At 33.5% G+C, this 27,948-nt stretch overlaps 1 protein-coding gene across 2 annotated transcripts in view; it reads right to left on the bottom strand.

Annotated features, from left to right (window-relative positions):
* LOC145259144 (anoctamin-7-like) overlaps nucleotides 1–27,948 on the bottom strand; it is a 577,044-nt gene that overhangs the window by 151,193 nt on the left and 397,903 nt on the right. For both annotated transcript variants that reach the window (XM_080116843.1, XM_080116844.1), the window contains 2 exons: nucleotides 24,646–24,682; nucleotides 2,299–2,408 (listed from right to left, as the gene is read on the bottom strand). In XM_080116843.1, the coding sequence (XP_079972969.1) occupies nucleotides 2,299–2,408; nucleotides 24,646–24,682 (147 nt within the window). The remainder of the gene's footprint in view (nucleotides 1–2,298; nucleotides 2,409–24,645; nucleotides 24,683–27,948) is intronic.

Here is a 27,948-nt window from a genome sequence, read left to right as displayed (position 1 = left end):
TATTTTACGCCATTTCGTTTTTAGTTTGAAGCTATATAGCTAATAGAGTTTCAAAATAAAAATAATTTATTCATAAAATAAAAATAATTTATTCATAAAAAAAATAATTTATTCATAAAATAAAAATAATTTATTCATAATAAATAAAAATAATTTATTCATAAAATAAAAATAATTCATTCATAAAATAAAAATAATTTATTCATAAAATAAAAATAATTTATTCATAAAAATAATTTATTCATAAAATAAAAATAATTTATTCACAAAAAAAATAATTTATTCATAATAAATAAATAGAAATAATTTGTTCATGAATAAATAGAAATAATTTATTCATAAAATAAAAATAATTTGTTCATAAATAAATAGAAATAATTTATTCATAAAATAAGAATAATTTGTTCATAAAAAAATAGAAATAATTTATTCATAATAAATAAATAGAAATAATTTGTTCATGAATAAATAGAAATAATTTATTCATAAAATAAAAATAATTTGTTCATAAATAAATAAAAATAATTTATTCATAAAATAAAAATAATTTGTTCATAAATAAATAAAAATAATTTATTCATAAAATAAAAATAATTTGTTCATAAATAAATAGAAATAATTTATTCATAAAATAAAAATAATTTGTTCATAAATAAATAAAAATAATTTATTCATAAAATAAAATAATTTGTTCATAAATAAATAAAAATAATTTATTCACATTAAATAAATAGAAATAATTTGTTCATGAATAAATAGAAATAATTTATTCATAAAATAAAAATAATTTGTTCATGAATAAATAAATATAATTTATTAATAAAATAAAAATAATTTGTTCATAAATAAATAAAAATAATTTATTCATAATAAATAAATAAATAAAATAAGTTATTCATAAATAAATAAATGAAAATAATTTGTTCATAAATAAATAAAAATAATTTATTCATAATAAATAAATAGAAATAATTTGTTCATGAATAAATAGAAATAATTTATTCATAATAAATAAATAGAAATAATTTATTTACAAAATAAAATAATTTGTTCATAAATAAATAAAAATAATTTATTAATAAAATAAAATAATTTGTTCATAAATAAATAAAAAATAATTTATCCATAAAATAAAATAATTTGTCCATAAATAAATAAAAAATAATTTATTCATAATAAATAAATAGAAATAATTTGTTCATGAATAAATAAATAAATAAATAGAATTTGTCCATAAATAAATAAATAAATAAATAGAATTTGTCCATAAATAAATAAATAAATAAAATTTATTCATAAATAAATAAATAAAAATAATTTGTTCACAAACAAATAAATAAAAGAATCTATTCATAAATAAATAAATAAATAAAAATACTTTATTCATAAATAAATAAAAAATAATTTATTCATAAATATATAAATAAAAATATTGTATTCATAAATAAATAAATAAAATAATTTGTTCATAAACAAACAAATAAAAATAATGTATTCATAAATAAATAAATAAAATAATTTATTCATAAATAAATAAATAAAAATAATTTTTTCATAAATAAATAACTAAATAAAATTTATTCATAAACAAATAAATAAAATAATCCATTCATAAATAAAATAATTTATTCATAAACAAATAAATAAAATAATTTTTCATAAATAAATAAATAAAATAATTTATTCATAATTAAATAAAAACAATTTATTCATAAATAAATAAATAAAAATAATTTATTCATAAATAAATAAATAAAAATAATATATTCATAAATAAATAAAATTATTTATTCATAAATAAATAAAAATAAGTTATTCATAAATAAGTAAATAAAAATAATTTATTCATAAATAAATAAAAATAATTTATTTAAGTAGTAGATTTAAGAGCTAAATAATACTTTTAAAATAAATGGATGCCGAGAACGGAGATCGGAAACAGATCCTCTTCTCCATAAAAAAGAATAATAAATAAATATAATAAAAAAAGAAATTTGTTGGCCTCCGTCCTTCATTTGCAGACCAACCCACTCCTCCCTAAAAAATCAAATGGAAAAATAATTTACAAAACACAAGCGATTAAAACATTAATTGTTTCTAGGCAATCAAAAATGTATACACAATAAATTGCTTGTAAAATTTGTGTTTTTCTGTTTGCCGAACGTTAGGTAAAGTATGTACCTCATGATTCGGAATTTTGTTAGGTGACTATTTTACACAAGAACCCAACAATGTTTCACTTATTGTAAAATGTGTGTAAATATTTGTATGCGATCAAAATAAAGAAATTTCACTCACTCCTCGAAGGAAAGCGATATAAAAACAGGAAGCGTAAGAGTTGACGAAATGGAAAGCGAAGAGTTTGATAACTAATGCATCATCAAAACTTGATTGGGTTCGATGGTTTTCTGAAAAAAATAACAAATAAAAACATCATCGATAAATTATACATTTTAATAAATAAAAATACATTTTAAAACTAAAAAATCAATATTTTTACAGAAGAAATGAAACAAATGTCTGCAATAATCTCAAAATATTATTTTAGAAAAAGACGTTAATTACTTAAACCCCTACTCAATCATTAACAACTGAGTTAGAACAATTGATCGAGAATAAGATATACAAACATGGCAGACGACTGATTGAAACAACAATTCTATGCGCATTATCAAATTGAGAATTATATAGAAATTTGCGGGGAGACTCGACGTTGCCCGGGATTAAATGTGGATCGACGAATGTTCCACGCTTCTAATACTTTTATTATCATCGAATCGATTAATTGCCTGCTCTAGTTGGGGACACATCGCAGTGCACCAGGAGGAAACTTCACATGCTTCCATGCAGTGACATAGTCTACAATACATTGTAGTCTACATTGCACTGTAGAGAACCTACAGTTGATTTTATGAAATTATTTTTAATTAAAATTTACAGGTATTTATAGAAATGAGACAACAACGAAATGGAAGTTTCATTCTATATTAATAAAATTTATTTGTTGCCTTCGCTAGTAGCTTTATTAGAAGAGTACAAGAGAGAAACGTATTAGTAAGAGAGTCCAGTGTTCGTATGCGCTTGTATTGTGAAGAGTTCGTTGGTAGAGATAAAAGTGTTCCATGTATTTAAAGATAGAAATATATATTGCCGGCGTGTTGAGGGAGACAATAGTGTTTATAGCTAGTAGCCGTCGGTACAAAGGAAGCCGGCCAAAAGAAAGAAAGGGTAAAGACTTCAGTGCGTTGTCGTGTTGCCACGAGTGTGTGTGAAACGTATCAACGAGGACAGTTCTTTAGCATGGCAAAGAACGTTCGCCTGGGCATGACACGCGGAAACAAGTAGGAGTTTGAAGAGAAATATATCTAGTTTGTAATACTTACATTCAGCCTGGGGCTGAAGCCCCAGTCGATGTGTGCTTCTGGGTAGAGCACAAAGAGAGAGAAGGGTTCGTGATTTTGCCTTTTATATACTCGGTCACGTGACTGAGGGCTCGCTTGTGATTGGACAAGCCAGGGAGAAATAGATTTCAAATCTCGAAGTTATGAGAAGTAGCTCTGCTTGCTAGTAGCGGCTGTCGGCTGCTACATATTTTTAAGACCAGACAAGTGCAAGATTTTTTATAAACGTATTTGTTCATGAAAAATTAAATTCTTTCGAATTCGAATCGTAGAAGATTCTTCAGAAAGTGTTTCTTTCTCTTTCGTGCTATGCCAGTGTTAATACTTGACACGTCCTCAGATTGATTTCGACTTTACGATTCGAATTTTTAATGAACAAATATGTTTATTTAAAAAATCTATCACTTGTCTGGTCTTAAAAAAACTTTAGATTCAAATTACCATATAAACAATGATTTTTGAACAGTGGATTTTATGGGTTTTGTAATTTGTTAAAACATGCAACAACAACAACTCCATACAAAAATAACAAGACTGACAAAGAACATTTAGCGTTGGATAACTTTTATACACGATAAAAGTTTGGTTAAAATTTGAGTGTTAAAAAGGTCAGGTTTTTTACCTGAAAGAAAGAAAAAAGAAAGAATTGAAAGACGATTGGATTTTTTATTTATTAATTTATTTTTGTTTTCTTTTTGTTTGTTTTTTAAGGACTTATTCCTTTTGCCTTTTTTCTTCGGTTTTAGTGATTTTGTAGTAGAGAAGTATTGTCGGATTTAACTTTGAAAGTGGATCTCTCTCTCTCTCTCTCTCTCTCTCTCTCTCTCTCTCTCTCTCTCTCTCTCTCTCTCTCTCTCTCTCAAAACATCGGCTATTTATCTATCCCACCCGGCCCCCACAGCCTACCAGCTGTTCATACTTTATTTTAGGCGCGCATACTTTAGAATTAATTTTTACTATTTTTCATTTTCTCAGCGAAAAGGTGCGTGGAGCCGATGCGCAGAGACGGTTTTGTTCATCTTGTATGTAACAGCCGACGAGTCAACATCCGGTTGGGGGTTTTATTGGTTTATTGATAGACCCCCCCCCAACTACCTATATGTTTTGACACATGCGCACAACCGGCGCCTACATGTATTAGACTTTAACACTCTCGAAATCCATCTGAGGACGTGCCACATATTAACATCATAAGCATGGCACTTGCAGAAGTTATTTCTCTTATCCCTTCTCTCCTTTCCATACTTTAACTTAAATAGAATAATTATTAGTTTTTACCCTTACCCCCCCCTTATAATGAGTCATATTACCCCATACCCTTATTTACGATTACTTTATGTCCTTCCACTGACTTCTTATCACCCTTCATTATGGTGTCTCCACCCAAGGGAAGCTAATTATACCAGCGTGTACATCAAACATCCATCAGGATTAAATGACTGTCCCTGTTTATTCTTGTTCTCGAACCTAAATCCCAAAATACAATCTTGATTCTTATTTTTCAGTTTCTATAATTTTTTATTTTTAAGTTAAAAATGAAATTAAAATGCATAAAATAAAACGTGTTTGCTATTTATGGATGCCCAACACATACGCAGACTTCACAAAAAATTCTAATACTTGTGGTAGATTAGAAATCGACGTTCGAGACGAACGAGCATAATAAGATATTCTTTCTTTCTTTCTTTCTTCAGCTTACTCTTTCTTTATTTCTTCGCTTATTTCATGGCGTCGTATATTTGAGATGAGATTCAGGCGAATGCTGAAAAAGCAAATGACGTTAATTACTACCCTTTTTCTCGTCATTCCCAAAAACAAAGAGGTTTTACATAAACATGTGAACTCAAAATATTTTTCAACCAATAAAAATCATTTTAAACTCGCCTATAAAATAATGGTTTGCTGAATAGAAATTTAGAGTTATTTCTGTTGACACCTGCCTCGACTCTCAACACTTAACAACTCTTATCATAGAAGACTAAAGTGCACCACATTGAAATTCTTTTAAGCTTGATGCTATTTCTCCAGTGATAAAGTTAACTCTCTCTCTCTCCCTCTCTCTCTCACACACACACACACACACACACACACACACACAGATACTTACAACGTAACTTCTCAACAAACTTTGGTCTTTCAAATTATATTTTGCATCTCTGAAAATTTTCATATAAATATATTTTATTCGTCAATACGTTTTCTCGCTTTCATTCCAAAATTCCGATTGTCGAATTGTCACTTGCTAACTTGCGACACATTCATAACATTTATGTTTTTATCCATCCTTTCCATTCGTCAGTTCAGCTATATGTTAATGTAGAACTGGAACCTCCTTCACTTGTTCCAATGCACTGAATGCAGTGGAATCGTGTGTATGGCGAAAAATAACTGTCCCCACTCCTCCAAGCGACCTACTTTATATTACATTCACCCATGTGAATCTCGCAAGATCACATGAGACCTTTTCTGTTAAATATCGCAGACACCATCTTGGTTTCTCTTTTTCCTGTCCAACGCACATGACAGGCAGATACGTGGGCGCTTTACAGGTAGGCCATTTGCATTTCCGTTTCTATTTTCCCCACATCGCCCCCTAATCTCATGATCACAGAGATGGCAGGGAGGTAGCACTCTCTTCTGGCGGGTGCTTCTTCGAAGGAGGACTGTGTAGGCCTCTTATTCACTTGCGCTCTCATCCGCAGTCTGAGGGTCGAAGAACACTGCCTTCCCTGAGAGGCTACTAATATTGGATTTGCTACTTGATGAGGATGAAGATGGTGCAAACCGGAACGATGGTCTCAGACCCAGATCACTCCCGTCGTCTAGTGGTGGTTGCAACTATGTTGCCAGCCTCAGGTCCCTAACATGACAGGGCACACCATGAACCATGACTGATTGCTGACTCACCCCATTGGTCACTCAGCCCCGTGTGTATCTATCAGTGCACCGGCTTCCTGGTGGCTTCACCCAGATAGGATCCCCTAGTGCATACAATCCCTGTCCTTCCTGATTAGCGATTGTCTGCTAGCACCTCTTCGGGTGTGCCTCTTTCAAAGAACACAGATGACAGCTGGCGAATAATGTAGGAGGAGTCCTCGCGCCCAAGTGGTCTCCAGACCACGAAGCGCGTAGGTCCACAATTTATGAGGGTGAGGAAGTGATTTCCATGTAATGTGTAATATCCATGCCTACCACATGCCACTCACTCCTAATTGCCCTTTTTTCCACTGTATCGGAGCCAGCTAGATTGACTGACATGCCTGGCAACTTTCCACTACTCTCTTGACATCTGCCCTTCTTACTTGGGTCAACCATTTTGGCAAAACACAGTGTCCACTCAACTCCTGGGTGTCCACATTGCCGATAAATCTCACTGATACCATCTGCATCTATATTACACGCGACAGCTGCACAAAACTCTTGCAGCATCTCAGAACCTCCCCGGATATCAGCCAGCAGCCACCGTTGTGGTACTCGTGTCAGCGCATCTGCTCTGTTGCTTACAAACCTGATCAACGTTAGGTCTATGGTCATGTTGTACTCTTTGATTGTATCAACCAGGGTGGCGAGCCATCTTCATATCAACATCTCACTCACTGCCCGTGTGGTTAGCCGTGATCTTCCAGTCAATGCATCAGTTATCCACCGATGAGTGCATGCAGAGTCCGTGATAATATGGGGTACCCTTGCTTGCCACTGAAGTACCAGGGTAACTCCTTTCAATGTGGCATCAAGTTCGGACAGGTTTATGTGTCTAGAATCATTCTCTGGATGAAGCCAACAGGCATCTTCGATAATGCCATCATCAACCGCAAGGGCAATTCCAAGGGCTAGTGAACTAGTGTCCACCCAGACCGTAAATTCATTCCCATTAATGCACCAGTTCCCTTGCACAGGGTCATCACGAGTCACCCTGGCCACAGTTTCTGTCAGCATGCTCAGGAGCGTGGCATCATGTACTTTATGATCCCAACCCAATGATGCGAATGTGGCACGACGTTTTACGGCTGCCACTGCTACCCTGAGCCAACCACACAGATGGAAGTGGCCCACCAGCTTTCCACAAACAGAAAAAACGCTCCGACGAGTGATGTTGGATGGGACTTCTGGAATGTCACCATCTCTTCTCCAGTAGAGCCCCTCCTTGCTACCACTCACTCACAAGCCAAGTACTTTTGCGTCGTCTCACAGACGCTCAGGTTCCTTGCATGTCAGTCCGAAGTTCTTGAAGTGCTCTTTGACCAATTGGGCATACATAAGGGTCTCATTTACAAAGATATCGTCGATGGAAGACGATGTCGCCTGACACACAGCCTCATCCTGTTGCTGGATTGCGTGCATAATTGCCGTCATAATACCTAGTGCCATGTTGAGACCAAACCCTAGCCTTGTCAGACACTAGCGAGTTACTTTAATTTTCACAGTCTGAAATGGCCGCAGCACTTTTTCAATGTGTATCTGCAGGTAGGCCGTGTGCAGGTCCAAAATTGCCACATCCGACCCTTGCTGCCACCACTCCCTTAATTTCAGTGCACAAATATCTGCCCCTGCCGTAGTCCATGACGGGTCCGACCTTCTGTTTGCTATCTTAAAAGACAGCCATCAGGGGAATCAGTCCTCGGAGGGGGGGGCCGAGCTCATCCTCAGGGTATGGAAGCAGTCAACCATTGTTGATCCAAGTCTACCATTCTTTTTCATACTGCCCCCTTAGCCTCGTTGGAGGGGGTACTCTGATAGTTGGTTCCATAAGGATATTGGTGGTTGATCGCCAGCCCACTTCCAAGATGCCATCCACACGTTGGTTTCCCTATCGTACTTTGCATGAAAGTCAGGTTCGTCCAGAGTAATTGCGGAGCAAACACGTTTCTAATGTCGGAAGAACTTAATCTTACCAGTGCAGTCCACAGTGATTCTACCTAGCTGTGTAATCAAATCCATCCCTAGAAGTAGGTCGTACCCAAGCAGCTCCCTGTCCATCACCAGGGCTTGCACAACTACTGCAGGCCCATTCCGAATGCTTGTGCTGATGGCGCTCACCCCACATGCGGCCAGCGACCCTCCACCCACGGTTAGCACTGAAATTCTCTCCCAGTACCAAGTGTTGCAACATGCCTTGTGCACCAGGCTCCAGGTACACCCAGTGTCTACAAGGGCGAGACATTCACGTCCGTTTATGCCCATGCTCATTGCGAGCAGCGCCTTGTTCAGTGACGATCTGAGAAGAAGGCTGGCACTGTAGCTTCCTCCCCTTGCCCATTTCCTGAACAGGCATAGGCCAGGTGTCCCCGGTTTTTACAGTTGTAGCACAGAATCCCACTAAGCCTTCAAGTCAGTGAGTGCAATCAGAGACAATAATAGGCCAAATGGTTGGGCCCACCACACTTGTAGCAGCTTGTAACCGTGCCCAGGTCCTGAGATCCACCCTGTGATGGTTGCATGGCTGCCACCACCCACACCCGTGCTAATACTTCCGAGATGTCTATCGTCTACTTGGGATGAGGCTCAGAGCAGATCCTCCACACCAGCGGGCAATCCTGCAATAAATGTGCACACCAGGCCTTTATCTGACATTCCTTCGAACAGGACCACAAAATTCTTCAGTTCTGCCAGATAAACATCAACCATATCCCCGGAATGTAACTTGCGTTCCATACTCCTTCCATACAGCAATCGGATCTAGTGCAAACGCTGTGTAGAGGGCGTTTTTGATGCAGGTGAAATCTGCCTTCTTTTCGTTCATTAGCTGCTGGTATGCAGCATATGCACCCCCAGTGAGGCGCATTGGGACCATGCATTCGAGACGCTTCACACCAATGAGCTGGCATATCAATTCTGTCTTTTCCACCCATTCCTGTACTGACTGCTCAGGGCTGCTGCCATCAAACACTGGAATCAGCTTAGGATCAAATCCTGACGTCATGCCGAAATAGCTTGTAGAACTGGAACCTCCTTCACTCGTTCCAATACACTGAGTAACCGTCTGTACAGCGAAAAAAAACTGTCCTCACTCCTCCAAGCGACCTGCTTTATATTATATTCACCATTTCTGTTAAATATCGCAGACGCCATCTTGGTTTCTATTTTTCCTGTCCAACGCGCATGACAGGCAGACACGTGGGCGTTTTACAGGTAGGCCGTTTGTATTTCCGTTTTTATTTTCCCCACAGCATTGTTCTTGGCACTTTTCTAAGATGTACTATCACCAAAATATACAACCCATAGCCAGGCGGAACACTACATACTAAATGAACACTCCAATTAGATTCTTCATCAATTTTTACTAAATAAAAATGGTTGTTAATCCTAGTGTAAGGCTTTGTTTATAATTACATGTCAAGACATAGGGATAGATAGATAGATAGATAGATAGATAGATAGATAGATAGATAGATAAAGATAGATAGATAGATAAAGATAGAGACAGTATGTTTATATTATAGATTCTCGAACCAAGCATCAAATTTGCCGCACAATAAATAATCTTTTCTATCGAAATATCCAATCATGTTTTTTCTCATTTTAACTTAATTTTCTCTGTAATAATATTTGAAAAAATGCATTGAAGTACTTGAAGGTCTGAAATATTGCACTTAATCAAGGGATTAAATGTGTCCTAATATTTTGGATCCATCTGGGGACGCATATTCTTTGTAATATAAAAGGTTATAGAAAAATAATGGATCGATTTCTTGATGTCTTGCTTCAGTTCTAACACATACACACTGGTTCTCGTTAAATCACGGAAGTTAAGTGACGTCGATTGTGGTCAGAACCAGATGACTGACCATTTGGGAATACCAGGCGCTGTGTATAACAGGACCTCGACACTTCCTGTAAAAACTGCAAAAACATGATATTGTTATCTCCCCTTACCGGGTTATACATGCGACTGGATAACGCTTGTGAATTTGATATTTCCTAGGCACTTTTGCCTTCAAAGGAAACCGATTCAATTCGCTTTCAACAACATTTGCTTGTTTGTTTACTCTCTGAGTCCTCACTTGGGTATTATTCGCGCAACGTTTTGGTTATGGCTGATGGAATGAAAATATGTTACCTCAGTGGATTAAATAACAGGTTTTGTTTGAAATTCCGTGCAGATTCCCGAGTTCAACAGAAAGATTCCAGAGTTTGACAAAATACACTTAAAGAAGGTCGGATGTTACATTCTCCAAAACGTTGTGCGAATAACACTCAAGGTGAGAATATCAATTCGAATAATACAACTAATACAAATTATCAATCCTCATCGCAAGAATTCAGAAACAGAATATGGCGTTGTGCATTTTCAACGTCATAAAAATCAATTGTTAAGGTGCAGCATATTTTTCTAACGCAATTTCACATTAATCTATTCTCTCCTAAAAACATTCAATTGTATTTTTATTTATTTTTTTCAAGAAAACGTGTGTTCGTCTAAAAGATAAAGTGTAATACAATCACAAGTTTGATAGACATTTGTTAGAATCCATGTTGCGTTTGACAGTTCATTGAAATCCATAAATCGAGCTATGAGCTAAATCTACTATCGAGCATGTGCTAAAAAGACATGTTTGAAATCTTACAGACTATTTACCAATAGCGACAAGAGAAGTCGATGGAATTTTGCAATTTGACGTCCTCATGAAAGATCGCATTTTATGTTCCAACACTACTCATTAACTTCTATGGCCTTTAACATCGAATAACAACAGCAATAAACTCAATAAATAGTGATATATTGAGGAGGAATTCTCTTATTTTATTGTTGTTGTCTGTGCTGTGGATGGCGGCCATATTAAACACTTGTAAGACAGGAAATAAAAGTTAATTCTGAATGGAATAGTTGCGGCTTAACTGCAGTTTTTATGGATCTAGCTTTTTATTATTAAATTATTACGTAATGAAATTGTGTTTCAGAATTTTTTAAATTTTTGAAATGAAGATTGAAAATCCAAGCGAGAAATGTCTGATTTAGACCCTAGGCGTGGGACTACCCCTCTCAATATTGATGGACCAATATATCTCATTAGATTAGTCATCTATAAAAAACTCTGATTTAAAACCCGTATTACTGACCTCATACGTCATAGCACCAAGTAAATCGTGAAGAGATGCCTCTTTAGTCATGGTCGACAACCTTCCTAGAACTACTGACTCAAACAAATTATCCGCAAGAACGTGTGGCATAACGGATACAACGGAAAAAAACAATAGTAGGAATAATTCAAATAACATAAAGTAATTAATTCGCTTTCAATAATCTCGTTGAACGTAAAGTTCAAATGTTTTGTTTTCTGTATCCTTAAAGACATTATAATTTAAAGACATTGGAAAGAATTAAAAAATATTTTTCTAAATTGTAGAGGATTTTAAAGAATTTAACTTGTCATTTTGCCATAATTATTGGAGTGTTTGTTGATGATCAGAGAGACTGGGATTCAATCATTGTATGAATCATACCAAAGACTAAAATCGGTAGTAAAAGGTGGGAATCAAGGGTAAGTGGAGTTATCCTATGGGAAAAGTAACACATTCACCTACATCTCAATTTATAGGTTGATTTATTTCGTTGGAAGAAAATCTAAATCTAAATGAAAGTAATGTATGTTTTGGATAATTTAGATTATTATGCAGATTATCCTCAACTTCTCCCGGCAAGGTAGGGAGATAAATATCAAATATAATATTAAAAAACGAATTCTGGCCGATGTAATCTCCGATCTTCTCAAAAGTTAAAAGTAATTGAAAGTAATTAGGAATAAATCGGCCAATTTCGCATAATGTTTATAGCGTTCAATAATAAGCTGGGAAACATGCAGTCAATCCTCGATGAGTTTATATATATATATATATATATATATATATATATATATATATATATATATATACTTGATGCCACCCTTGCTAAACACTCAGTATTGTAAGGTTAGGATCAAGAGTTAGTGGAGCAATCTAGAGAAACGAGTGGGACTCTCCTTTGCATCTCAGTGAAGTAGACAATGATAAAGGAACCATTGGGTCGCCCTCAACTATAGTCGACCATTTTATTGAAGTTGCTGCAATATAACAAAGAAAGGCATGATATTTAAAGGGAGTTGTTACAAAGGGTTGAAAGTTGCTCCAGGTGTTATAATATGGGTTAATACAAAACTTCTATTAAAATTTTTTCCCTCTGTTAAATGTGGTATGGCTTTGGTTATGTACAGTTCTAAAAGGTCCACCCCAAAAATATTTGCCTTCTCTCTTTGGGTTACTTTATTGCTAATTGTCTGAGGCGCCCCTACCGATGAATGCCAATAGTTGCCCAGGAATGTTTACAGTCCAGAGTTCTTTTCCTCTAGGTTGCTGGCTCTTCAAATCCGACTTTCTGACCCTTGTGTCGCATCATTCCGTCAAGGTTGGGAGATAAATATCAAATATAATATTAAAAAACGAATTCTATGCCCTTTTTGGTTTGGATCAATGTGTAATGTCGTCAATGAAATGATTGTAAGCATTTTCAATAAGATTTGTGAACGATTTAGGAAATTTTAAGTAGGACAGCCTCTGGAGTAAATGTGGTATTATGGCGATTGCTGATTCTAATCAAGAGTAGACTTTTTTTTAGTTATTATAACAAAGAATGAACAACGACACCCATTTTCCCACACTTTTGAATGGCCTTGTGCCTAATATGTTCGAATATTAAAATGTAATTTTTTTATATTTTGTGCAAATAAATAATTCAAAGTGTAGTATCTGTTCTGATACTAAACTTTACATTTTCTAGTCTCGTTCAATAAAAGAGGAATTCTTCAAAACTAACTGTTTAGTTTTGTTTCAGTCCTGGGTGCTCTTTTTAGGGGAGTTGAAGTTCTCCACAATAAAACATGATCTCGTGTCTTACTTTGTCTTCGTGAGTAAGCAAGTGAATAGGTGGACTTCCTGAACGTGAGTATCAAACACAATTCTTTATTGTATAACTGTTAACGTTCATTGTAGAATGGGAAATCTTTATTGCCTCCGACCCATACTAGTTAACACGTACAAAGAAAACATGATTGCATACATCATTGTAAGTTTACTTTCTGAGAATAAAGATGAACTTGTTACAAAATAATTAGCTGTTTGTGCAATCGTTTGGCCATTAAAAGAGTAGCAAGGAAAGAAAGTCACATAGGGCGAAATTTATGCGCTTTTGTTGAGATATGAGATTATTCAACATGTTTAATGTAATTCGCCTTTATTTTCTCATTATAATATTCTACTGTTTAATTATTTTTAAACAGAACAAAAAGCTTTTTATACAACTCTACGTTTAGGAAATTCTATATGTGTATTGTGAATGCTTTATTGACACACACACACACACACACACACACACACACACACACACACACACACACATATATATATATATATACACACACATATATACGTAAACATATATATACATACATATATACACTTATATATATACACACACATATATACATGCACATATATATGCATATGTATGCATACACATACACACACACACACATATATATATATCTGTAGTCATCCACATACAGTACTGTTTCGTTGTATCACAACTTATCAGTGAGGCTAGACTAGCATCTCTCCCAAGCCAAGGATGGAACCTACAACACTCGCATTAATAGTCAGCAGTTCATGTATATATATATATATATATATATATATATATATATATATATATATAGTCAGCAGTTCATGTATATATATATATATATATATATATATATATACATGAACTGCTGATTATTAATGCGATAATATACTGATTTATATATGAAAGATTTTAAAAAAATAAGTATATATACAAAGATTTGTAATTTAAATGCCCTCTTTATTTGTCTGATTTTGTTCATATGTCACTTCACCAAATATATATATATATATATATATATATATATATATAAGTTAAGCAACGTTATGCCTGGCCAATACTAGATGGGTGACCATTTGAGAAGTCAAAGCACTGTATGTACCGGAAACTGGCGCAGTCTATCCTTCTTTCGAGGGTAGATAGGCTTCTCTTAAGCCGTGGTAGGCAACCCATCAAGTGATGGTGTCACGATAAAAAAAATATCCTTGATAGCCTTGGTGAAGCATCAAGTATTTCCAGCCATTAAAAAAACGTGAAAGATTCCGTGGAATTTGTTCAAGTTTCACTTGCGCCTACTGGCATTGGATGAAACATTTAGAAAAAAAAAAAAAATATATATATATATATATATATATATATATATATATATATATATATATATATATATATATATATATAGAGAGAGAGAGAGAGAGAGAGAGAGAGAGAGAGAGAGAGAGAGAGAGAGAAAATGGTATTTTTGTTGTTCTTTTTTCTTAGCAATAATGGTGACAGCTTATGAAAGGCGTCTATAGTGCTTGACAGAGTTACCTTCCCTGCATACATTATGTCACCCTATATATTTTCAGGTCGTATATTTTTTATGGATGAAATATAGTTACACATGGACACATGTTTCGTTGAATCTACAGCTCAATATTGTGACTATGACAAAATTCAAACGCACAACAACATGGATTTTAATAAGAGATTTTACTACTGAGCCACGAAGCTTGAAACATATGTCGATTTTATTGTTTATTTTGTTTAGTTACTTTTGTTGTTATTTTTTGGGAATAATAAAAACTTATGAAAGCTATCTACGGTGATTCACTTCCTAAATGCTTGAAAGAAAGGGAGTTACTTATCTTACATATATCGTGTTATCTTGTAGAGACGTATATTTTTATTTATAAATAAAATATACTTATTCACGGGCACGTATTTTGCTGTATCTACAGTTTAAGAAGTGAATAACAATAAATTTCATAAACTTTTATTAAAAACGCAGCAACAAGATTAACGAAACATTTATAAACGATAAAAATGACATATATTTCAAGTAGGATTTTGTATCTAAATTGTAAAAGCTCTGACTACAATTCATGTGGTTCATGTGGTCCTTATCGTTCAAATCTTGCCATAGTAAACGATGATACGTCAAGATGAAAATTATTAATAATGAATATTTGCAGCATTAGTACGTTTTTAGGAAGAAATTGCTAAAACACTGATGACAAATGATTTTTCACTAAGATAGTACACCATGTCGATCGCATCGATAGCAAAACTATATGAATTGCACTTCGTATTGCTTCTGCAGCCTCCTTATTCTCTACAAACTGTCTCCAACAACTACTGGCTGTTTGCAGACCTCGGAAGAATGTTCCCGAGAAAGATATTTGGCTCCAATGAAGAAATGATATAAGAAACTAAATTTTTTAAGCCACAGTCAAATTGTTCTACAAGAAAGGCATTAAATTATTAGAAGAGCGTTGAAATCAGTGTATCACTCGAGGATGAGACGATATGGATATGAATAAAGTAAAAAATTTGCCTAAAAGTTGTTTTATTAGATAGGCATGGGACTTATTGAGTGATATAAAAGATAAACCTTATGTCGAACTCGGGAATCAACATAGAACATCTCATCAAACCCATCAGGGTAGCCCGCCCTTACTCCACCAAACATAACTGAGTAGAAAGCTCACTTATATGTTATTGTATTTCTCTGTGTATTATTTTACAACATATACGTATGTATATACATATATGTTCTGGTGATCAGACTTTCAAATAATTTTTATATGAACTTAAGTATGCGTATAGGAATTTTAAGTGTGTGTGTGTGTGTGTGTGTGTGTGTGTGTGTGTGTGTGTGTGTGTGTGTGTGTGTGTGTGTGTGTGTGTGTGTGAAAGCTTATATCTATGGCATTTATATGTTTAATTATGAGGTTGGTAAGAGCAAAACAATATATGTTAGAATGTGAGCATAAGTGTTTACATTTTGTTTATAAATACTTGGTGGCTGCCTGGGCTTTTATCATGGGGAAAATATTTGTGAACTATTCGAATATCGTACTTCTCTAACATTAATCAGCACAGTCGAATCAAAAAAGAATAACAACGAATGCACAGAAGCTTTTAAAATAAAGAACATAAAGAAAAATTATTTGGATCATTTGGACTATTGTTCTCAGGTGTTATTCTAACGTTTCAAACGTCAAATGTCACACAGAACTGGCTTAGAGCCAGCACTTTTTAGCTATTGCACTACAGATCCATGTTGACAATTCTTGTATGAATTTAAACAACCTTAATCTTATTCTTGTTTTAGATGCGTAGACTTACTACTTACTTATTACGATGATGATAATGAATCCTTCGCTTGTGAAGATGAAAGCAATCATGCTATGAGTCTGGAGATGGCTTGTCAGTCTGATTCGAGCTCTGAAGTATCTCCATCATGCAGGACACCTATAGGATGATGTGATTGATCTTTTCTAATAGTACGTTTCCTCTCACGTTCTTCAATGCGGATTCAACAATTGTATCCCTTTTGTGGCTTGTGGTACACACAAACATCTTTTTCGGACTAAGTTTTCCCACAATTCAGAATACAAACTGAACTGTTTGAAAAACACTTTCAGACTCTACTTGAACCGTTTTCACTGTCCGCTTCCGGTTATTTTTCCTTTGGACAGCTGACTGTAATATAGCTGTTTTGGAAGTTTGGGATATGGCATGCAGCATATATGACCCCCCCCCAATGAACTGGCATTTTACACTGTATAATTGATCTAAATGATGCACATTAAAAATCGTCATGTAAAAAAATTCCAATAAATAAAATAACAAAACGTTTTAAATTATTTTTGCCAGAAAAACTGAATATTTTTCTATGAAGTTCTCTTGTAACATGCATACGTTGCAAGAAGTCAACACAACGACCATGGTTTGAACTTAGTTCTGTGGTTCATTGTCCGAAGTTAATAACAAGAAAATTTCATTGATGCCCTGATAGCTTGGCAGGCCAAGAGCATGCTCAAGGCATTTTCATGGCGATGAAGAACTATTCATAAAGCCATGTCGATTCATGATGGTACGAGTGTGGTGCATCATTAATAGACCAGTTGATGAAGTCATACATGGCATGGCCTATTACTCCATTCATCTCCATAGTGATTCGTTTATCCGTCGATAAGACCTGCATATTTTGATTGCTTGCAGTTCTTTACTGATGTTGAAATTTAACATTTGTTGCTGATTCTGTTAAAGATGAAGATGCAAAAGTGTCGGTACAAGTCACATCCTATATAAGTGATTTGCCGTTTGCAACACTGCCAGGCCATTGGGCAATTTGCCATTCCTTCTGGTGAAGAACTAAATCTGCAGAGGATCCAACTATATTATAATTTTTTAAGTTTGTATGTGATTTGTATTTAAGTTCTATTTTTTCTCAGAAACTACGGGCCTGATCTAGCTGACACATTTGTTATGATAAGGTGCAGCGAACTAAGTATTATGCTATCCATTCACTGTAAAGGTACAGATTAATTTACCGATTAATTTACAGATTAATAGGGATTTGTATTTAAGTTCTAATTTTTCTAGAAAACTACTCGGCTGATCTGGCTGAAATGTTGTGATGATAAAATGCAGCAAACTAAGTATTGTGATTTCCATTCGATGCATAGTTAAAGATTAACAGGAATTAAGAGGGATTAGTATGTACTACAATAATAATAGCATTTAATCATGTTCAACCATCAGTTTGGTATAAAGCATCCCAAGTCAATTGTTTATAATTTTTTGTCTGTTTTTAATTGTTTATAATTTTTTGTCTGTTTTTAATTGTTTATAACGTTTTTGTGTGTTTTTAATTGTTTATAATTTTTTGTCTGTTTTTAATTGTTTATAACGTTTTTGTGTGTTTTTAATTGTTTATAACGTTTTTGTCTGTTTTTAATTGTTTATAACTTTTTGTCTGTTTTTAATTGTTTATAACTTTTTGTCTGTTTTTAATTGTTTATAACGTTTTTGTCTGTTTTTAATTGTTTATAACGTTTTGTCTGTTTTTAATTGTTTATAACTTTTTTGTCTGTTTTTAATTGTTTATGACGTTTTGTCTGTTTTTATTGTTTATAACGTTTTTGTCTGTTTTTAATTGTTTATAACTTTTTTGTCTGTTTTTAATTGTTTATAATTTTTTGTCTGTTTTTAATTGTTTATAATTTTTTGTCTGTTTTTAATTGTTTATAACGTTTTTGTCTGCTTTTAATTGTTTATAACGTTTTTGTCTGTTTTTAATTGTTTATAACGTTTTTGTCTGTTTTTAATTGTTTATAACGTTTTTGTCTGTTTTTAATTGTTTATAACGTTTTGTCTGCTTTTAATTGTCTATAACTTTTTTGTCTGTTTTAAATTGTTTATAACGTTTTTGTCTGTTTTTAATTGTTTATAACGTTTTTGTCTGTTTTTAATTGTTTATGACGTTTTTTGTCTGTTTTTAATTGTTTATAACGTTTTTGTCTGTTTTTAATTGTTTATAACTTTTTTGTCTGTTTTTAATTGTTTATAACGTGTTGTCTGTTTTTAATTGCCTATAACTTTTTGTCTGTTTTTAATTGACAAAACGTCTAGTCTTACATAATTCTTCTGTTGCCAGCCATATTAAACAATGCAGATGAGACAAAAGCAAATAACATAAAGGAAATGCCACAAAGACAGAACAATATTTTAGTTTTAAATGTCATTTGCTTTGCAAATGTTTTCTTGTGTGGATGCCAACTTCTCTGCAGCCTCTTTCTCACACAAGAGACATTGCTAGTCTTTTTCTAATTTATTGCTTGAATGCTTGAATCAGACCCAATCTATTGCCCCCCCCCCCCTGTAAAACATTTACAGACAAACTCGTTGTGTAATGTTATGACCCTTTAGGCTGTGATCATAGCGTAGTATCTGTTAACTGTAGCAAGCGGGAGCAATGGTCAAAACATTATTATTATTGTTATTGTATTCTTATTAATTGATTTGAGTGACGGATGCTCGCTGGATCAGTTATTATGATTAGAAGAATAAACAATTAAATTGAGGAAGAAATGATTGACGTGTAAATAGCAAAAGGAATACGAAAATAGAAAATAGATGTAAACATTCTTTTGGATTTGGATAAACAAATAATTAGATGGAAACATTAGGTTGGTCTGAGACACGTAATTAGGTGACGTGGGAGAACACGTGATGTAGTTAGTTTTGGAGAGATTCAGAGTTGAAGATTGACCACGAGAGTGGACAGACAGCTAGGGAGCGAGCTGTAAGAATAGAAATGTAGACTAACTGCAGATCCTGTGAAAACCATTTGAGACAACTGTAATAAATTTATATTATAAAAATATAAAGAGTTGTTTTATGGTTTTCACAAAGAAGAACAGATGTCTCAATTGGCTTCATGGTTCGTCACGGAGCAGCGGGAAAATACAGAAGAACTCTTCAAGAAAACAAAAGGTATGAAGCATATATTATTCTTCTTACATATGAACTGTAAAAATATCCCATGCGATAAGTCTCATACAACATGATTCAGTTTACACCTCAATATCATATCCTCCTGGCTAAACAACATACATACGATTTATACGTTTATTATCTGTCTGTGAAAAGAACAATATCTTACATCCACTAGATAACACATGACACGTTTTAAAATATCATCTCCTATAATATAAAACAATATACAATAATCGAACTACAACCATTGTAAATAATTTTTCCAATGTAAACAAATTCTTGTTGAACCATTGCCTTAAATAATCAAATCCTGACTCCACTCGACTAACTCCTTAACCTTTATCCTCAAATGATTTTTGTGCCTTGATAAGAGGTGACATGTTCGTACAAAAAGAATTTCTTCTTGCTCCTCTCTGTTTCTTGCTGCCAGCTTGCCTGTATTGTCGTGTTTGACTGTTGTTGCTTAACAATCAGGCAATTCTCATAGAAAATCGTTATACTGATGACATCACAGTCGTTGGCATTGTCTTTGATAAGTTGAAGCTCTCTACTTCTGAGCTGGAAGAAAGCTTTTTGCAAAAAATGCATCCGGTATTGTTGCCACATCTGGGCTGGTGCACCTACCACTAGTGTCTCATTCTTAGGTTCCAAAAAAAGGTGCAACACTATCGGTCAAGATCTCTGTCCCATCTACGCAATGTTGCATGGAATGTGTTCTGATGAACTTATATCATTTATGACCCCTCAGCGTACATACTCCCGACTAAATCAACAAGTAGCAAAATCCCACCCCTTCACTATTGAGGGCTCTAGAAGCTGAATAGCCTACTACTGTAATAGTTTCTTCCCTCGATCTGCTAGACTTTGAAATTTCATTCCTGTTTCTGCTCCCCTGACTATACTAATATGCAGAAGTTTAAATGTAATGTGAACAGACATCTTGCTATTGAACTCCCCACGATCTCAAATAATAATCCTTTACGTCCAAGTGGTAATATGCCTTGTTTAGGGTTAAAAGAAAAAGAGGTATAAAATGAAATGAGGTGAACACAGGCAAATGCAAAATCTTTTTCTCTTCTAGAAAAAATATTTCTTTTTATTTCGGGTTTAACTGCCAGGTTTCAGGACCCAATGCAAATATGATAAATTAGTGTACAATCGCTATAAAAATGATGGAAAAAAATATAGTTCGCCAATGTTCACATTAATATTCATATAAAGTAACGTTTCAGTTGATGGAGTTAAAAGAAAAACAAATAAGAAAGAAAGAAAACGTCTCAAACAGAAAAGTTTCAACAAGAGAAAATGCAAAATATTTTAGAGGAATATTAGTGTAAAAACTGGAGGATCATAATAATTTTTCATGAAGGGTGTATCCAGGTGTGTTTATCATTGAATGGTAATAAAATAAAGTTTGTGGGGCATTTATAATTGAAACTTGATGGACAAGTCAGGCACAGACTAAATTTTATCTGTGCTAAATATGGTTGGATTGCAGAAATGGATTTTATTTATGATTCCATGGCATTTTGAGATGGGAGGAGACATAAACACGAAAAATATGTTAAATCTAAATGTCGTTGCATATCCGTTGTCGCCTGTTCCCAACAAATGACCAGAACTTCTTGTGTTCTCACAATTTCGGTCTGCTATCACAACTCCAATCCCTGGTCCCCCCTCGCCAATCTTTCACGAAAAACACCCGTCTAGCTGAATCCACTGTGAAAAATTTCCCCCACTCTATATCTGTGCCTAAATCAAAACGCGGATTTCATGAACAAAGCTTCTTTCTTAGAACTGAACGCTTGTGGAACTCTGTTCCGTCTGCCTGCTTCCCTCCGGACTACAACTTGGATGTCTTCAAGTCTAATGTTAACAAATTCCTAATGAACCGCCCCCTTAAGTAAACACTTCATCAAATCTCCTCACTAACGTAATGTACTTGCAATAACCCTTATCCCTGAGTGGCTTCCGGGCCTTGATAAGTGGTGATCTCTGTGTAAAAAAAAAAAAAAAAAAAAAAAAACTCTCAGAACACATCTTAGACAATTCTTATAGATCTGTTTATTTTATTTTTTATTTATTTTTTGCTTTGTTTTATTATTTTGGTCACCACTTATTAAGGCCAAGAACAACTCGAAGGTAAGGATTAAAGAGGTAGGAATGAATGTAGGAGTTTGAAGAGGTAGGAATGAATGTAGGGAGTATTAACACTGATCAATGGTATGAACCGCATTTGATTTGAAGATTTTCCGGCATTGGGTTATCAGCATGGAAATAATCCAGCATTTGATTATATTTTAGACAATTCTTTAAGCAGATCTTGGCAATGTAGTAAATTTACTGATCCAACCCATTTCCGGTTTTGAGAGTTATCGGAAGTAAACATTGTTAGTTAATTTGAAGACCTCATCGAATCATGTACCTTGATTCAATTTGATTCAGTTTGATTCAATTTGATTCAATTTGAAATATTAAGTGTCTTTTGCTTCATCTATTATAATCCTTACCGCTATACTACATCTACATCGTGAATAAAATTATTAGGGACGTTAAAGTTCAATGTTTTTAAATTAAAATTTTTACTTAAAGAAATGATTTTTCGTGCAATGAAAAAAAAAGATACAAAATTTTAGTGCAACAATGGCAAGAAAAAGATTGGAAACCAGCGATTTCAACATCGAATTAAAGTTCGATTTTCATGACTAAAAAGTAAAAATATTTGATTTTACAATTAAAATACAATTTAAGATAAATAATTAATTTTATAAAATAAATAGTGCAAAAATGAAACGAAATGTTAAAATGTTCTTATAATGTTCCTATAATTTAAAATGTTCTCATAATGTTCCTATAATATAATTGAACCAAAAACGAACACATTATTAAATTTTAATCTGATATGAAAAATAATGGCGTCATTCTTTAATTTAAAATCAAACTCATTCAGAAAATTTTAAATAATTAATTTTTGTGTGAACTAAAATTAAAAACAATTACAAGATTTTTGGTGAAAACAAAGAAAAGTCAGCGGGATTTTCAGATTGAGTAAAGCAACATAATTCGGCAGGATCTTCAAATTAACATCTTTTACTTCCAGTGACTTTCAAAACCGGAACTGGTTTGGATAAGCAAATATGCTGCATCACCAAGATCTCTTTATTTTATTTCATTTTTTATTTTGCTTCGTTTTACTATTTTGGTCACCACTTATTAAGGCCAAGAGCCACTTGAAGATAAGGATTAATGAAGCAGAATAAATGCTAAATAAAAGATGAGGAACACTATAGGAGTATTAACACTGATCAGTGGTATGAATTGCATTTGATTTTAAGAATTTTCTGACATTGAATTTGAAAACAAACAGTAGTGAAAAATCCTGCAGTAAAATGTTCCACAGATGGGTATCCCTTGGAAAGAAACTTTGTTCATGGAAGTTCTGCATGATGCTAAGCACACGGAAGGAGAAAGAAATGTTCTTTACAGTTGTGATAATAGGTTCTTGTTAGGACAGTCTTACAAGGAGGAACCAGAGACTGGAGCTCAGTCGAGCACCTTCCATGAAAATAACGATAGAGAGACTAGCAATAGTAGAGAAAAGAAACCATCATGCACTTCAAGACAAATGTCACAGATTCGCATTTTTACCTGAAATCTGGCGTTTTGATTCCACAAAAAATACAGAAAAAGATTAAAATATAAAAAAAATTTTAAATTGTTGATACTGTGAAAAAAATCATATTGAAATCATATTTTCTTCTAAACCTTAGAAAAAATAAATAAATAAATAAATAAAATAAAAATAATATATATATATATATATATATATATATATATATATATATATATATATATATACATACACACCCAAATATGTTGTCTCATATGGGCTAGCCTCTCCCTCTTGGACAGGGTGCAAAAAAGAAGCTTCAGCCCCTGTCGCATCATTGCAGTGTTGCATCTCTGGCTTGTTTTATAAGTGTAACAGAGCTGCTGACACTAGAAGCAGCAACAGCTGCATAAAGATATGCAAATGACCAAACCAGCGGCGCACTGTGACATCACAGCAGAGACAAAAGGATACACCTAGACAGGGAAGGGTATTCAGAGGAGCATGTGTTCTGGAGCAGAGATATTCAAGAGGTGTTTGGAGAAAGAGAGGTGTTCAGAGAAGTACGTGTTGGAGACGTGTTCAGATAAGCAGAGGTATTCAATACATGTTCAGATAAAGGGAGGTGTTCGAGATGGATGTTTGGAAAAGCACTTATGTTCGAGACATTAGGGTGACGTCACAGAAGAGATGGAAAGTGATGCACAAGAAATGAACTGTTTAAAATATTTAGAAAAAATTTGTCGTTGGAAATACCAGATATAAAGTTCTGCTAAAAAAAAGAAAGTGAGTCAAGTGTTTTTCCTTTCTTCTGTTTCCTTGCAACAGAATCTACAATGTGTTGGGTTCATTTAAATCTAACGACACCGTTAAAAAAATGTACAACGTTACACAAGTACTTTGACAGAATGTGTTCCGATGAACATAATGCATTTCTTCCTCTGAACAAAAATAGTTCTGACCCACTTAATTAGCAGCAATATGCCACCCCTTTATTGTAGATGGACGGAAGATTTATGATTTACGTCTTCCTTTTGTAATTCGTTTCCTGATTCCTGTTTCCTCAACACCAACGAACAGATATATTTAATGTAATGTGAACAAACCTCTTGCTGCCCAACTCCAAAATCTGCCCCTTACTACAGTTGCTTCTAATGCTTCAATGGTAAACTTACCGTAAAATTCATTTTCTGGATTTTTTAAAAGACAATAATTGCAGATATTTAAAAGAAAAATATTTATGGTATATGTGATTCAAAATGGTAACAACTTACCCCAGCTGGTGAGTCTGTATGCCAAACGAGTATAAGCCTGAATATGAGAAAAGAGAAATATCAATTATTTGTTGCATGGTTGAATTTATTCATTTTATAGCAGAAATAATATGAACATGATTCTCTAAAATCAAAGATGGTGGATTGTAGGGATTTCGTTAACAAACCAAACGATACAAATGATTAAGTGAAAATGTATATTTCATGCGTTTCTGAAGATTTATCAGACTTATAAATTCAAGCTTTGATTTGTTGACTATGAAAAAATACGTCCACAATTTTTTTTATTTAAAAGCAATTTGCTTGCTACAAAATTTTGTGTTTGTCCAATACCGTTTCAATTCATATATATATATATATATATATATATATATATATATATATATATATATATATATATATATGATATGATATGATATGATATGATAAATGACCTCCCTGATAAAATTGTTTTTGAGATGGCTAATTTGCAGGCGTCGCCACATTCTATAACAGACACAAGGCGAAAACGAATGAACACATATCCAAGGCACTGCCGGAAACTCTAGAGAAAGACCTCCAGTCTGTAGTGGAATAGGACAAGAATGGATGCTGGCAAGACTAAGCTTCTTTCCTTTAATAATTATTTAACCTTCTCAACCACTAATAGCCATGGCTAATGATACATTACCCGAAAGTACTTCATTCAAATTCCTCGACTTAAAGTTGACAGGAAACATGAGTTGGAACAGATACATTAAGGCAATTTGTAAGGCTGCTGCAAAGAAGGTGGGCTCTCTCTACCGTGCTAGAAAGTTACTTATGTCTGAAAGTATCCTGTACCTCTACAATGCCACTATTCGCCCATGTATGGAGTATTGTTGTCACATTTGAGCCGGTGAATCTGCTACTAGTCTCTCACTGTTAGACAGGGTTCAAAAGAGAGTCGGCAACATAATAGGTCCCGCACTGTCAGCTGGGCTTCAACCTCTGCCCCATTGTGAAATGTTGCATCCCTCTGCCTATTTTACAAGTATTTTAATTGTGGCTACTTTGATGAAATGCAAGCCTTTGTAAGCCCTAGACGTAAATACTCCCCTCCAACAAATCTAACAATTAGCAAAATCCTATCCCTAAGTATTAGAGATCCTCAGATGCCAAAAAGTCTTCTAATCTCATAGTTTCTTCCCTAGAACTGTTAGACTTTTGAATTCCCTCCCGGGTCCATACTTTCCTGACTCTACTGACATGCAGAAGTTCAAGTGTAATGTAAACAGACATTTTGCTGCCCAACTCCCTACATAGTATCCTTGCAAATTATGTTCTATGTAGTAACCCCCTACATCAGGTAGCACTGTGCCTTGTTTGGGGTGAAAATATAATTAAAAAAAAATTTTTTAAATGTATATATATATATATATATATACACATACACACACACACACACACACACACATATATATATATATATATATACATATCGATTACATAACACTTACTGGCGCCAACTTCCAGGTCTATCATATGCTGAAAACCACATTGGTGGAAGTTTCAAGCCTGATTAGCAGTCTTCCTCGGTGAGTGGCCCGACCGAATGCTAATAGCATTCAGTCCATACCTGGAGTGAAAAATGCTACTTGTACAGAACTTATTTTTATGTGGAAACGCGGTTTAGTTAATTGACTACCTCAAGTCATATGATGTTATTAGTCGGAGGTGATCCTGTTGAAGGTGGGGGTGTTCAACGCGGTTAAAAAAAATGAATTGATTTATTCATGTAGTTTATTCACCTACATTTAAAATCATTAACCTATAATATCATCTACTTTGAGAAAAACATTTTCTGTCTCTAATTACCACACCAAATATTTAGCGAGTAATAAAATATACAAATAAAATTTACGCATGGTGTTAATGATTTTCAGTTAAATCATTTATGTAAAAATAAATGCACATATACACACACATACACACACATACACACACATATATCAGAAGGAACGTATGAATTGTTAATTATCACTTACTTTTTGATTGTACAAAAAAGCATATATGCATATACATGTGTAAACCATGACAGATGCAGACTAGAACTTCTACTCTCAAGTTTTGCCCTCATTTGAACTCATCAGTAGAACAAATATAGATAGATAGATAGATAGATAGATAGATAGATATTAGTGATGGGACGATTCCAATATTTTTTCCAATTCCGATACAATTACCGATTTCGATTCTTTATAAATCTCTAAATAATTAACCATAAAGTTGTTCTTTTTTCCCGATTACCTTGAAAACGTTAAATATGCAAATATTTTCTCAAACGTAAAAACAATTGGTTGTGGGAGATGATCTATAGATTTTTAGTTTTATCAATAAATATTTATTTTTTAACATTACTACAAACAATGGAAGATTATATTCTAAACAAAATAAAATAAAAAAGAAAATTAAAAGAATCGTTTTTGGCATCGGAAAATAGGCAGAACTTTTTCTGATTTCAATACCAATTTTGATGCCCCCAAAAGTTACATTTTTTCCAATTCCCGATTCCAATTTATCGTCCCAACATTAGTACACACACACACACACACACACACACTATATATATATATATATATATATATATATATATATATATATATATATATATATATATATATATATTTTGTGTACAGAAAGTTGTTAGTTGAGACAGGTCATTGGTACCGTCGGGTTCAAGCCCGATAATAAGGCCCGTTTAAGGTATCCTTATCAAGCTCTCTTCAGCCAATATTCAAGAGAGCTTGATAAGGATACCTTAAACCTATACCTTAAACGGGCCTTATTATCGGGCTTGAAACCGACGGTACCAATGACCTGTCTCAACTAACAACTTTCTGTACACAAAATATAAGTACGCTCTTAAAATTTGGATTTTCCTTTTAATTGAGCACTCTGCTGGAATTCTTTTTCCAAAAAAACTAATCATATATATATATATATATATATATATATATATATATATATATATATATATATATATATAATGTTAGCAAAGAGTAAATCTTTAACAAAGCAAAACTCAAGATATGAAAAGCTCAACACTATTTTTATTTTATTTTATTTTTTAAACTTTTTTGAACATTATTTTTTGTTGTAAATTTTCTAATCGCATTTTCTTCACTTTCAGATTGTTTTATTTTAATTTTTTATAATCTATTTATAAAATCTATTTCTGTATTTCATATTTATTGTTTATATTTCCTCCCATTCTTTCTCCACTTTCTTCCCTATTTTTTTTCTTTTCTTCTTTTATTATTGATTTTTCTTTAATGATTCCAA

Source organism: Euprymna scolopes, chromosome 34, assembly GCF_053919585.1.
Source record: "Euprymna scolopes isolate OS-2025 chromosome 34, ASM5391958v1, whole genome shotgun sequence".
In the NCBI taxonomy this organism is placed as follows: Eukaryota; Metazoa; Mollusca; class Cephalopoda; order Sepiida; family Sepiolidae; genus Euprymna; species Euprymna scolopes.
Note: the sequence above shows the minus strand (reverse complement) of the source record. Positions and strands in the feature narration are given on the sequence as shown.